General features: G+C 52.7%; 5 protein-coding genes across 5 annotated transcripts; 4 read left to right on the top strand and 1 right to left on the bottom strand.

The window, feature by feature from the left end:
* Positions 1–1,797: 1,797 nt before the first annotated feature.
* Positions 1,798–3,029, top strand: POSPLADRAFT_1160030 (hypothetical protein; the record flags this gene model as incomplete). Its single annotated transcript, XM_024487491.1, has 8 exons — positions 1,798–1,874; positions 2,002–2,059; positions 2,120–2,174; positions 2,229–2,279; positions 2,326–2,555; positions 2,720–2,752; positions 2,833–2,892; positions 2,979–3,029. The coding sequence occupies 8 exons, from the start codon at positions 1,798–1,800 to the stop codon at positions 3,027–3,029; spliced, it is 615 nt and encodes a 204-aa protein (XP_024333212.1).
* A 344-nt stretch (positions 3,030–3,373) lies between these two features.
* POSPLADRAFT_1062579 (hypothetical protein) lies at positions 3,374–3,823 on the top strand (the record flags this gene model as incomplete). The annotated part of the gene is made up of 2 exons (XM_024481530.1): positions 3,374–3,592; positions 3,641–3,823. 2 exons carry the CDS (start codon positions 3,374–3,376, stop codon positions 3,821–3,823), a joined length of 402 nt encoding a protein of 133 aa, XP_024333211.1.
* A 783-nt stretch (positions 3,824–4,606) lies between these two features.
* POSPLADRAFT_1068108 (hypothetical protein) lies at positions 4,607–5,828 on the bottom strand (the record flags this gene model as incomplete). Its single annotated transcript, XM_024482271.1, has 4 exons — positions 5,601–5,828; positions 5,079–5,545; positions 4,854–4,972; positions 4,607–4,800 (listed from the first exon to the last, which is right to left on the bottom strand). The coding sequence occupies exons 1-4, from the start codon at positions 5,799–5,801 to the stop codon at positions 4,607–4,609; spliced, it is 981 nt and encodes a 326-aa protein (XP_024333210.1). The 5' UTR covers positions 5,802–5,828.
* Positions 5,829–8,424: 2,596 nt separating this feature from the next.
* POSPLADRAFT_1159761 (hypothetical protein) lies at positions 8,425–10,947 on the top strand (the record flags this gene model as incomplete). Its single annotated transcript, XM_024487450.1, has 12 exons — positions 8,425–8,661; positions 8,771–8,841; positions 8,890–8,918; positions 8,972–9,093; positions 9,148–9,178; positions 9,228–9,258; positions 9,312–9,410; positions 9,459–9,613; positions 9,665–9,742; positions 9,797–10,030; positions 10,094–10,568; positions 10,626–10,947. 12 exons carry the CDS (start codon positions 8,425–8,427, stop codon positions 10,945–10,947), a joined length of 1,884 nt encoding a protein of 627 aa, XP_024333209.1.
* A 1,092-nt stretch (positions 10,948–12,039) lies between these two features.
* Positions 12,040–12,774, top strand: POSPLADRAFT_1062576 (hypothetical protein; the record flags this gene model as incomplete). Its single annotated transcript, XM_024481529.1, has 1 exon — positions 12,040–12,774. The coding sequence occupies one exon, from the start codon at positions 12,040–12,042 to the stop codon at positions 12,772–12,774; it is 735 nt and encodes a 244-aa protein (XP_024333208.1).
* Positions 12,775–13,785: the final 1,011 nt, after the last annotated feature.

The raw sequence follows: 13,785 nt of genomic DNA, 5'->3' as shown, positions 1-13,785 counted from the left end.
ACTGCAAGTTGTGACAAGTAAGCGTGACACCACCACGTTTACACTCCATCCAGGAACGACGAGCTTCGAGTCAGTGTGTTTCATATACGGCCAGTACTCTCCTCTACATTATAATTTGGACATACAGCGTCAGGGGCTGCATGCAATCGGGAACTATGGATACGCACAATGATAGCGCAATTTCCATCAATGCAAGTGCGATTCTGATGAACTCTGGGCGACAGGACGACAGCAGTGCTGCAGTCCGTTACCATTTTCCCCTACCACGGCTTGTGTCTGCCTTTGTACGGGCATTTCATTTCCGGAGTAGTATCTCAAATATGGTTTACTTGACCTTGACAGCCCCTGAATTCGGAGCGAGGGACGCGTTTGAGGAGACAGGCTGCCTGCCTTGGTCGCTGATAATGACGGCCGCAGTTACTTCCCAGATCTCAACGAAGGAAGATCCATAAGGAGCACCCAGCGGCCACTTCTGCCTGCGGAGTATTCTGAGAGCGGGCAGGTGCTAACACAGAACTGAGGTCCCTCTCAGTACCATCTATCGTGCGTGGTTTGCTGCTAATAAGCACTCAACCATCCGGGTTATTGTGCGCTATCAGGGCTGTGAATGCTGTGACCACATCGCAAGAGGATCATGCGATCCAACGAGCAAGAAAAGTACCGATTAGTGTGGAGATGTTTTCCAGCAATCTGTGAATTTGTAGGTCGCCGGGTTCAAGTGAGACTTCGAGCTATAATCTTCCTTAGTAGTGTGATTCTTCTTGGGATCCTGGCTGGTATATGGGTAGGGACGCTCGAACGATGAGTTTGACTACTCGAGATAGCTCGAGGTCGCAATCGGGTTGTGACGACAAGTCCCTACCCAATGCCTCGGCACATGACCTATCTCGTTTGCCGCCGCCGTGACAGCGCGTCGTGTGAATTTACAGGTTGCTGTTCGTGCTAGGTTTATTTCTGACTCAGATGCCACATGAGGTTGCGTGCAACTTGAACGGCCTCCTGCAATAGAGTCATTGTTAGTGCCAGTGCGGTGAGTGCTCAAATAAACTCGTACATGAACCTAATCATCGCTTTTTATTATATTTCATGCGATGAATGCTGCTGATCGGTTCATCACGCTGGTAACCTGGAGCACCGCAGAGACAAAGATGGTAAAGAACGCCCGCCCCGAGCGACAAACGCTGATGACAATTGACTCCAGGTGTACTTGATAAGAAGTAAGCGACATGTGTGGTGATTCATATATCATATTCGTCAATCTTCTATCTCTTCTTTTAATCTATGTGCTGTCATGTCATGTTCATCACATGTTCTGCCTCAGCTCGAGACGATGAACAGCTCTACATGACGAGACCAATGACTACTGCCGTTACACAGCCTTTCAAGTGCTGCTTCTGTTCGCCCTCACTCCCCGGCAAAACGTTTCAAGGGCACCAGTGCAGAGAGCACTATCAACGGCAACATGATATAAAGCTGGGCTGGACATCCTCCGACACTGGGCAGTACCTATAAAGCCAAATTCTGTTCCCTTCTTGATTCGTCGATGAACTGTCTCGGTAGTCATGGTGTTCGGTAACAGAACCACATTGCAGTATCGTGATGCCCGTTGAATTCCACGATCAAACTATCTCTACCAATAATGCTGATAGCACTGAAACACATTGGATGTTCTCTTCTACTCCCGTCGAGTTTGGCTGTACAGTTTCTGGCGAAAAGCTAGGGATGATATCCGAGCGTGTATTAGGAATACAGGTGGTACCGTTCCAATTTCATCTAATCATAGTACCTTGACATGACATGTCCGGCCCAAAAGGACATCGTAATATTCTCATGACTTACGCGGCGCCTATAGCTTCTTCTCATATGATGTGTCCGTCAGTTATAAGCCCGTAGGGACAGGTACCCCTTTCGAAGCATCAGCAGACTTCTATAAGTCCCCCAGTGTCATCTGCATTTTCTTCCTTGCAATGTCATACTATACTGTGTAAGTTCTACCTATAGTCCAGCTGACACTACTTCACAACTCACGAGGGAGCAACTTGACAGATCGCAACCCGAAGTACGTATTGACAAGGATGTCTCTCTTCAATGTGGTGCCCGCTGAGGTGTTATGGTCCAGTTCGTTGGTCTTCTACTTGACTGGGGGCTACAAGGGGCGCTATGCAGTCAGACATGTAAGCAATCCTCATCTGGCAGTCTAGCCATGACTGAAAGTGCAAGCTGCACAGATTTCTACTATACATCTTTCCCTAAAGACGTGACTGCTCTGAAGATTTTTGGTATGTGCAACACATTTTGCCAATTGAGCTTGACTCACCCAATCAGTCGGAGCTTTATTTCTAGCGGAATGGGTCCAAACCATCTTGGCTACCACTGGGATTAGTGGCAACCTATTTGCCGAAAACGATGCTGTAGCGAACATTCTTCCTTTGACAGTTGGAGTCCCGGTGATGTCTGGCATAATAGCTGCAGCGGTACAAATATTTTATGCATGGAGAATCTTCGTCCTTTCTGTGGACAAGAGATCCCGCTATCTGGCAGCTGCAATTGCATTGGTATGTGCTCAATTGTATTGGTTTTACACCAATGACGTCCTTCCCTTGCAATAGTTTGCCTTCAGTGCCTTCATCGCATGCATGCTGAGTACATTCTGGTCGCCAGAAGGCGCTGTGACTTGCAATTCATTTATAGTTCATTCAAACTGTACTGATATCCCAAGTTTGACCCCCAGATGTCTGGCTCATCAATTGGTGTAAGTCTGGCATTGGCAGTGCCGATCTGGGCAAGTAGGGTTTGGACCATGCTCCAGCAATGCCACTGACACTGACACAGACTTGGCTTGCCATTACTGCATCTGTGGATATCCTGATAGCAATCTCCATGTCAATTTTGGTATGTACCATGACTATCAATGAGGCTAGACATCAAGTTCACTATCATGTAGTTGTATCGCATTGACAGCTGCATTGAATCAACAGCACGTGTACGCACTAAGCTTGTTCATTATGCCATTACAAGTGGTGCTGTGACCGGTCTGTAATCCATTTTGGTTTGTGTAGAGTAAACCGATGCAGTGCTACATAGCGAGTGTTGCTGTTATAGCTTTGGCTACGTATGTAGTTAGCTTAGCACAAACTCAACAAGGCCCGTATTGCCCATCATGTTTGAATGCAAAACTTGCAGTGTCAAGTTGCCCGTAAGTTCGATCACATTGCAATATATAGCTGACTGTGAAAGTCTGAGATACATATGAACCAGGATTCTTCTACTGTCTAAGTTGTTGGTGATAGTTAAACCTCACCGCAGAAGCTTCTTGTTCACATTTGCTATTTGTAGGTATGCAAATACTGCCTTAATCGGCTTTAACAACCGCATGCTGCTTCGCGGAGGCCATGACAACAAGAATCAGTCCACCGGTATAGAGTTTGCGAATTTGGATGTGCCCTCGGATCCCTACACCTCCGAAGCTCTGATACCAGCGTCCGAGCACTCATGTCGACAGCACCATCTTGTAGTGAATGTGCACCAAGAAGTCATGCAGACACCCCTGACAGGATCAAGCCTGGAGACGCTCCCAACCGAGGAGCAAAAGGTACGCAGAACAATATTATCGGGTGATGTTACTGACAATGTTTGGAAGACCGACACCCTTTCCTCGTCTGATGCCGCAGAGGTTGAAATCTTCCCACACACCATTTGCATCGACATCTTGAAAACAGATATGGAAGAGACCGGGATCACGCAGGATACCAGACGACAAGTGCAAGACACCGACATAATTCAGGTAGGGTCTGGATTGATTCATGTCAAGGACGCCAGATGAACCAGCTTATAGGGCATCGCCGATCATTCTCTTGTAGGAGCGCAAGTACAAAAGCCTTTGTCTTGATTTTCTGGAAATCCCATTGTCGTACTTATAAAGCTAGCATATACCAATGTTGAGTCCGCACAGTTCACGAAATGTGAGTAGATGCCGCAGATACGCAGAACTCATCGTGGATCCCTCAACTACTAGCTCAGAAAGGAGCGATGAACTTCATGACTTCCCTTTGCATTGAAGGAAGTCGAATTGAGTACTAAATACAAAAGTCCCGAGCCTGCGAATGTATAGTGTACTTTGCGAGCACTTTGCGCGTTTGCCCTTACGCTGCCCCGGCCCCGAAAGTCTAGCGATAGCACTGCACACCGGTACCGATGGCATAGATGTATCCACATCACAGTCGCGCACAGATCGTGAATCGCCTTCGCGAAGCAGACTGACAATGTCGACTGCTCGACGATCAATTTCCGAGGTGGCTGCATGATTCGTCGCCATCTTCCCCGCTCCAGAAAAGATCATCTCGACTCCAGTATTAGACATCCACCGCGAGCGTTGGACTGCAATCGCCCAACTTCTTCCGCGGCTTCGCAGGGCTTGGCAAAGGGGTGACATGCGCCATTTCGCAGTGCCGTTGTGAGATGCAGGAACGAAGCAGAAGTCCGACGGACTGATGAAATACAGAACCTAAATTACACTGCAGATGGATTCCTCTTTACCGGGAAATACTATACAATCGCTCGCAGACTACGATTTTCAAGTAGAGCAGAGGTCAACCAAAGGCTTCCATCACACCTTAATCCATCCCTTCTCCTTGAAGTCATCAAGAATATCGCGAGTGGTTTCATCCATTGTACGGTATGTCAAGCCGAGAATGCTGTTCGCCTTCGCAATATCGTATCTCGTCAAATGCGTTGCCTTTGCTGCATCGTAGGACGTGTCGCCGGCGGGAATATCAGCACCGGCCTTGCGTGCAGCGTTGACTACGACGCCGCCGGTGAGCACACTCCATGGGTAGCGGAATGGAAGAACTCACTCCAGTCCTGCCACTTCCACGGGCCACTGCAAACGATGATGCGCTCACCCCCGGCTGCCTCTGTTTGGATCGCCAATACATGAGCTTTGCCGAGGTCGCGGACGTCGAGCCACGAGTTACTAGCGTGGGGTGAGTGGCATGTCTGTAATCAGAGAGACAGACAGTACTCACCCCGTCTGTCCTACTTCCTCCACGGGCAGCGTGCTCTTGAAAAGCACCTCGTACCACTCACGCATGCTCTCGTTGAGAGCCTCCGGCGAACCGACCTCCTGCAGAATCGGCCCATAGACATATGGCGGGTTGAGTACGACCAGGTCCCACTGGACCTTGCCCTGGTTCTTCTCCATGAACTCCCACGCTGCGCGCTCGGCGAGTGTCTTGCTCGCGCAATACTTAATCGCCGGGTGCGCATTGCGGCCGTTCAGTTTGACGACCTCGATCGCCTGCTCGTTCCAGTTCTTCTCCGTGTAGATGCGTGGTGTGGGATCGAAGCTCAAGATAGACGCGCAGGACGATGTGACGACCACGCGCTTCACGGAGGTGCCGTACGCAAGCGCGGACTCGAGCATGCTTGTAGTGCCGCGCACCGCTGGGACGATGATCTCGTCAGGCTCGTCAGCCTTGAGGTGAAATGGAGAGGCGGTGTGCTCGATAGCATCCACACCCTTGACCGCCTCATCAAAAGCGCCGACCTGGGTGGTGTGTCAATAAAGCCTGTTCAGTCTAGAACACAGAGAGCCCGCATACCGCAGTGATATCTGGGACGACCACTAGCTCGAGCCTGTCGTTGTAGCTTGCAAATACCTTGCGCAGATGCACACCCTTGCTCTCAGAGCGCACAGTAGCACGAACAGAGTAACCGCTCTCCAGGAGAGTGCGTATGACCCAACTAGCGACGTAGCCATTCGCACCAGAGACGAGGACTTTTCCTGAGGTGATAGCGGGCATTATGTCGAACTAGAAATAGGCTGGTGGATTCGTGATGAGAGTGCGGATGTTGATAGCAGGATGTTGGCAGCGTTTATAAGTGGTGCCCAGACACCCTGACAGTCCCACGTCGAAGCGCGAGAACAACATCTTTTGATAAGCCCGAGGCATTGAGTCTGCGCCTCAACGGCCGGTGGGTGTGTCATACTCCGTATCAGCATGTAGTGAACATTTCGAATGAGCAGAAGGCGAATCCTTTGGACTAGCAGTCGTGTACAAGGCGGGGGCTCACACCAAATTAATGACAGAAAAGTAATGCATTATTTCACGCTGCTCCTGCAGATCAAATTATGATGTTGGTGATCAATCAGAAATCCGGCGGCGTCATCTCACTTACCTTCAAAATGACAAACTAGCGGCGTGTGCACACACACACACCCGTCGATCGCCGTGAAATTTCAACTTCATGACAACGTTCGCACTGATTTTGGGAGTGACTGCAGCTGTATCCTTATGGGTCTCTTCCTGCCTTCCTCACCTGGCATCTCTCGGAAACATCATGTCCACTGCTAGCCAGGGGCTCGTTCGAACGAACCACAGTGCAAGTCACAGAAACGCGAAGCTGAGACAGGCAAGCCACGCGCCTGATAGGACCTTTCAGGATTTGAAGTCTGTGAGCTGATGGTAACGTTTTGTTGTGAGCACGTCAGAGAAGGATTATGAACCGGTGGACTTGATCGTGAGACGTGGGAAGGAAGCGCCGGATCGGACCCGAGTCGCAGTTGAATACCTCCATTAGCGCCCATCAACTTCCTTCCGACAAAACTGACTATAGTCGCTCCCAACCAAATCTACTCAGATGTCTCTAAAATAAATGCACCAACTAGTGTTTGTCGATGAATTCCTCGTCAAAACCCTTGAGGGAGCTGCGTCTGAGAGACAGGGAGGTTCTGACCAGGACGTGCAAAGCAATCCATGGACCAGCAATCCGAGTATGGGGACGGCTGCACAAAAGTCTGAACTACAAAAGGGCAGTCAGTGCCGAATTTATCCACGTTCTCCCTGTTGATATCGACATAAACTGTCCAATCATGTGTGGTCCGTTAAGAAGATACCGAGAAATACGCTCGACTCGTCAAGTGCCTCTATACTCCCGAGAAGTTCATGTACATGAAAGAAGGATACTGGCTTGATGAGGTCTGCTCGCAATTTTCTCTCGGCCCTTCCTTTCTCCCGGGCTTCTTCGCCTTGAATGGCTGGTAGGACATTATCTAGCCTCAGGACCCTCTGACTTTGGCTCCGGCAGACTAAACGCAGTGGCAACAGCTGATCATCTGCTTTGGACCCCAGCTACGCAAATTCCTCGCTGGCAGCCTTCTTTCCAGTTAATACTGAAGGGATGACTCATCAAACCCCGCCGAAGTTTTCGATGTACTACAGACGTCCTGCCCGTCATCTGAGCGCTTCAAGCACTCGCCGCTTTTATGGGGGACTGCTCACGGATTAGCAAAATGGCTATACATCTCTATGTGTAAATTCTCAAAACTCCAGGCGGCGTGGCTTGGATCAACGCCTTTCGCGGGAGATGCACTGGCCCGTCTAAATTCCTCGACCGCGCATGAGGAGTTACAGTCAACCCTGCTCATCGGGTGGATCCCTCAAGTCGAGTTTCTAACTTTGACGTTGTGTCTTGTCTCGCCGCCGTCAGGATCGTGCATCACGGATCTTTTCACGACCGTCGAGCGTCAGCTCTCCCCTAACCGATTGCGCGTACTACAAATCTCTTCATCTCTCACCCTCCCGTTGTTCGGCCTTTCTGAGCTAGTAGCTGAGGGATCCACGATGATTTCTGTGTATCTGCGGCGTTTCGTGAACTGTGCGGGCTCCATATTGACACATGCTAGCTTTATAAGTACGACAATGGGATTTGGTTTGGCAACCGCGTGCCCAAGATTGGAGAGGCTGATAATAGCCTCGGGTCATTTCACTGGCAACTTGGATGCTACCGTGGCCAATTGCAACACTAAGACCTCTGTTGGCGTTGTCGGTGCATTGTACGCGCCTGCAATGCACCAGGCTCCTTTTGTGTGCGGATGATAACACTATCCCCGAGCTCCCCACGACCGGGTCGAAGAAAATTCACAACTTCCCATAGAAATTCCCCGATATCCGTGACGCTGCCGTGTATGATTTCTCAGAAAGTGCCTCTCGGTGGGATGCAATTTCTGTGCGTGTACTCTACGGAGTTGTACTGGGTGCTGCGAGACAGATAGTACGAGCAAGATATTCTAATATTTGAAGCGTCTGCGACTTAGCTCTGGCGGCGGGCAATATGCTCCAAATTTACTGTATGCACAATGAGGCCTAGGCCTCAGCTATCCAGACTTTGATGGGGTCCTGACAATTAAAAAGCGAGACAAGCCGGTTCAGATCCACGTGGGACTTGACGAGATTGAGATCTATGTGACTTGGGCGCTTGCGGACGCCGATCACTGCCAGGCGTACCCTGTCACGGAGCCACCGCTCGGCCTGCTCGCTGCTGCCATCCCTGCGCACCTCGTTTGTGGCTTCTGTCTGCACCCGCAGTCGCTGCTCACCTCTCTTCTCTCTGCTTTCCTGCCTGGTGCTGGATTGAGCTTCAAAAATGCCTCCCAACCCTCTCACCCTGAAGCAGCGACTGGCCGCCTTTTCCGCGCCAAATGCTAGTAGCCGCCCCGAGTCTCAGCCGCAGTCCCCGACTTGGAAGCGACGGGCATTCTTTGGAGCTCCCTCGCGGATGCGGTCGTCGAGCAACGCCCAGGAAGGACTATGGCAGAGTCATGACAATGTGCAGGAAGTGATGACCCGTGTCATCTTCCAGGCCGGGGTCGATTATGAGTACGTCCTTCGGCTCTCCTAGTGGCGTTAATTCTTTTTTACCTTTTATGCATAGAACTAGGCCGATGTGCGTCTCCCAATTATTTCCGCAAGAGGACACTGCCGACATTTAGTTTTATAGGGTTATCATGAACGCATCCGCTCTGCCAGATGTTCGAGAGGTTAACTACGATGACTTGCTTGCGTAAGTGATCTTAATGCCTCCATAGACTATCCGCTCAGAATGCTCCAGTCGCATTCTGGCATACCTTGATCTGTATGGTGTGTATTGCGTCTCCGAGACGACAATTTGCGATAGCTTAACTTGGTCCTAGTCGAGTCTGACTATACGGTCGTATTCTTCGCCGCTGGAGGACGGCACACGCCAGGCTGGAACTGGGTCTGGAAGGCCTACCGCAGTCTCAGTCGCAAATATCGCAAGAATCTCAAGAAGCTGGTGCGCTCTCACTTTCTGGTGACACTCTGAGCCATGTATCGACTGTGCCCGCAGTTCATCGTGCATTCGACCTTCTTCACGAAAAGTAGGCCCACAGACCATCCTTGCTCTTCAGAACTAACATGAGTGCACAGTGTTGTTCTCGTTGGCGGGCACTATCATCAGGTACGAAACAGTGCAATGACCACAACACGGGTGCATGATACTGCCGCGCACAGCCCTAAGTTCTTCCGCAAGATAACTTATATCAATACCTTGTCCGAGCTTGCATGTCATATACCACTGACCCAGATAGATATCCCTCCTGCTGTGTATCAGTACGTCCACCATCTATCATCGCGGATAAGACTTATCCAGGCCCCCAGGGAAAACCTCAAACATGAGAAACAAATCCAACTACCTACCCCGACGCGTGCGGACCTGTTTGGTGTGCCGCTTGAGGAGCTGATGGGCTTTGACGGCGAGAAGGGCGGCATCCCACGAGTCGTGAAAGACTGCATGCAATATTTACGGCAGACGGGTGGGCTGTCTTGTGTTCCTCTCGTATCAATTGCTAAGCCGACGATGCCAGGCCTGCAGGAAGAGGGTCTGTTCCGCCGCTCGCCGAACTCCGTCATGCTCAAGCAGGCGCAACAAGCATACGACAGAGGTGGCGGATGAGTCACGCTTCTTTCATTGTCTGTATTGCTCATATGCGACACAGGGCACGTCGTATCGCTCGACACATTTGGTGACCCCCACCTCGCTGCTGTACTACTGAAGAAATTCCTACGAGATCTGCCAACTCCTCTATTTCCAGAGCATCTATATCCGCTCATCTCCCGCTGTCCGGCCCCCTCTGACGACCCGGCTGATCTGTCAAGTATCTTGTATATCCGCGAAACACTTCTCCCTGAGTTGCCACATTGCTCTTACATCCTCCTCAGCAATGTTCTGCGTGAGTATTGTTTGTAATGAGTAATGCAGAGCTAAAACTGAAACTCTTCATGGCGGCACTCAGAGATCTTACACGAGGTCTCTCTGCGATCTGCGACCAATCGCATGGACGCGCACAATCTTGCAGTCGTGATCACGCCTAACCTCGTCTCCGGCTCAAATCCCCTTCGGGATGTGATGATGTGTGCAGTACCAGGCGGCGCGTTCCCGTTCGACTCCACCCCTTCCTTCTCGCCGACCGCATCCACACCAGCCACGGGCAGGACAACGCTGGGCATGGTCATCAAGCTCTGCATCCAGCGGTTCTACGAAGTTTTCGATGAGGTGCATGACCGCAGCGAAGCCATCCTCCAGAGGCCATTCGAGCCACGACCGTCGTCGCCCTCATCGCCATCCAGCCCTCGGGCGGACCGGAGGAGGGACAGCACGTATGACGACGACGACGACATTGACGACGCGATGCTTGTCATGCCCATCGGACCCAGCTCCAGCTCGCAGCCGGCCGGCGCCCGCAGCCCGCCACACGCGGTGCCCTCTGCGTGGGACCACGGCGGTGCCGCGCCGCCGCCTCTGCCTTACAAGCCGCGCACGCTGAGCAAGGTCGCACGCAACGGGGCGGGCGCGGGGACGACAGGGCGCTCGGTGCACACGACGATCAAGGGCGGTGGCGGGGCCGCGAGCACGTACAGCCCGTACGGCACAGTCAACAAGGCGCGCTCGACTATCAGTATTGAGCGCGGTGGCGCCGCGCGCAAGGGCTCCATCTCCGTCGGCCGCGGGACGTCGCGCAAGTCGGCGGGCGCGGGCGTGGAGGCGATAGGGATCACTGCGGAGGGGTTCTTTGCCGCCCCTGATACCGCGCCGCCGGTGCCTGTGCTGCCCTCGCAGGTGAAGGCCAACGGAGGGCAGATGCCGTGACCGTGTGCACGCTATGTTTATATGTTACCTGGATTGTTTCTGTGCTCTTGTATACGGTCAGATATTTTGATTTAGGATGATTTATTTGATGTGGTTCGTCTGGCTGCGCTTCCCACCGGCTCCGTTCGCTACTCATTTAGCACGCTACATTATTGTCCTTGTTTGTCTATGGTGGGATATTTCTCATGACCATATCTTCCTCGGTCCCGAGTGTTCAGACTAGAGCGAGCTCGTCGCGACGTGACCAGTGGTGGCAGCCATCTTTCATTGCTTGCCATCCAATCATGTTCGTGGGATATTCCATTTTCTGGAGACGCCCACGGCTTGACGGGCTCGGAGCCGGCGAGAGGCCGGAGCCGAGTGAGAAAGAGCAGGTCACACCACGTGGCCGCCCGAGTCAGTGATCCGATGGACCCAAATTGGGCAGATCTCGACATTGACTCGAGTCAGCCATATAATGAGTGGACAACACGCCTGTTGCACGCTCTTTGCTCTTTCCCTCCAACGTCTCTCTTCCCTTCTCGCTGCCCGAGACCCCTGCTCATCCGTTTTCTCGTCCCCTTTCCCGTTTTTCCAGAATTTTACGGCCCGCTGGCTCTACTCCACTGGAATTCGTATAGCCTGCAAGGGCGCATCAATAGGGTGGGAATTATGGTGTGTTATATTTTTTCCTCTTCCGATGAGCACTTCGTCCAAAAATTGTGGTTCGTTGCCAATAACCCAAATACTAGTAGTGTGCGTACTTGGCCGCTCAATGCCGCTGTTAGAAGAAAAACAGGGAACAGTGTTCTCGATGAGCCCATTGCACAGCGTCCTGTCTGTCAAAGGTCGGTGTCGTTCGCGATCCGGAATGTTGACAATGACCGGCGGCGTGTAACCGCGGTGCCGGCTCGCAAAACAAAAGGTAATTTTAGGGGAATTGCGGCCCGACATTCGACTCAACCAAGCCGCTATAGAATTTTGTGGCGACGAGATTTTTCGCCTGACGGTCGTCCTGATCCCGTTTTCGCTTGCAATTGGCCCTCGAGGTGTGTGACGTCGGTAAGTCTGCCCAACTGTCAATCGCACATCTTGCACACAGGTCGGTCGGGCATGGCCGCCAGCGCAGCCTTGCTGCTCCTCGCCAGCGCTCCGGCCACCGGGAGGTCGTCACCATTCTGCGCGGCTGGCTGCTTGCGCGTCCATGCTGCGAGGTCTAGGCTTGCCTGCGGACACGACTCGTGCGTCGGCGAGCATGCGGTCCTCCGCCTGCGCAGACGCTATATTGACTTCGGGGAAGCTGCGGCGTTGGTCAGCGGCGGTGGTGCCCCGCTGGCAGACACGAAGGCGACGTGGAGGCTGCTCGGTATGCTCAAGCGCAGTCCCCGCAGCGGTCTTCCGCGACGTGCGAAGTTGGTCTCATCGATGGCTTGGAGGGCGGCGATTGGTACCGGGTCAACGGACAGCTCGATGGCGCCCTGTGCCCAGCGTGCGCTCGCGGCTTACATCAGTTGCGTCTGCGCCGGGACGATGCCATTGACATGCGGTGCTCTCGCGTACCGACGTGTGCAGTGCGGCGGCAAGACACTATTTTGGTCGCGCGGCACCGCCCTATGGGCAACGTGCCCCGCAGACGACGGGCAGCGTGTCGTGTCGCAGGGGCTGTTGGACGTGGGGAGTTGCTTTACCCACGATGTTGAGCGCATCAGCCCATCATTCCGGGTCAAGGTATCCTGTTGTGGCCACTTGACTCGTCCCTGGAGCCGTCCCGGGCGCGCGGCAAGGGACACGCACTCCTGGGACTTTGAGGCCCAATGTCAACGCTTCGCTCGTCGCCCATTGGACTAGACAATATGATTTGCGAGACTCTGGGGCAATGAATGTTGTTTTGCGCATATCCTGGATCAATGTGTCCTTCGTTAAGACGCCGGAAGCATATGGAGAGTTGCCTGATTCAGGGTCCTCGAGAACGGGCGCCTCTGAGCTCGAAATGCTGTGAAAACTGGTAGATAAAAAGCGGCCGACGAGTCAGATCGCCCGCTCGTTCCCCTCCCTCTTACCACCAGCACAGTTTTCGTCCCCGAGCAGATTGGCCGCTGTTCGAGGATCTTACAGTTCGAGTCACTTCGTGAGTCCAACCCCCTTATCCTCTCTCGGTCTTGTCCGCCGCCGGCGTCAGAGTCACACCCGCTATCCTTCGTGCGGCAGCGTATCCCAATTCTCTCATTCGCGAGGATGTTCGCATCGTTTAAGCTGTTGGATCCCGTCGGTTCACTGCGCGAGCCGCATTGTGTAACGCCGTCACGGTCCTATTATCGATCCGGCGTTTCCAAACCGCTGCAAGCGGTGTCCGGGTCGCGGCTCAATTTCGACGTGAATGCCATTGCGTCATCGTCATCGTCGGCGGACTCTTACGGGACAGACCTTGGCCATGAGAACACTCCACTGACCAGCGACCCATCATCTTCCTCCAGACCACTCAGCCGGTTGTCTAATCCACCGGCATTGTCGACATTTAGCTTCGACCCACCACCAGCTTCCACCTTGTTTCCGAATCAGTCTCGCAACCTACAACAAAGTCGTCGAAATGTTCCGCCTTTCGTTGTAAACGCGTCGTCTCGCGACCACCCCGGCCCATCAACCGTCAACTATGGTTCCCCTCGTGCCGTCAATCTTGGAAGTGTTTCACTCCCAAGCTATTCATCTCAGAATGGCTCGATAGACTTCTCTAGTCATCGTCCTCGGACATCCCACACGGTCTTCCACTCGACCTCGGACTTAGCTGCTCATCATGGCATCCCCCAGTTTTTGCCCCCTGTACCTCGAACAACTCGACATCCCCAAGCGAACCCACTGCCA

The sequence above is a fragment of the Postia placenta genome, assembly GCF_002117355.1.
Source record: "Postia placenta MAD-698-R-SB12 unplaced genomic scaffold POSPLAscaffold_23, whole genome shotgun sequence".
Taxonomy (NCBI): domain Eukaryota; kingdom Fungi; phylum Basidiomycota; class Agaricomycetes; order Polyporales; family Adustoporiaceae; genus Rhodonia; species Rhodonia placenta.
This window is presented reverse-complemented; position numbering and strand designations above follow the sequence as displayed.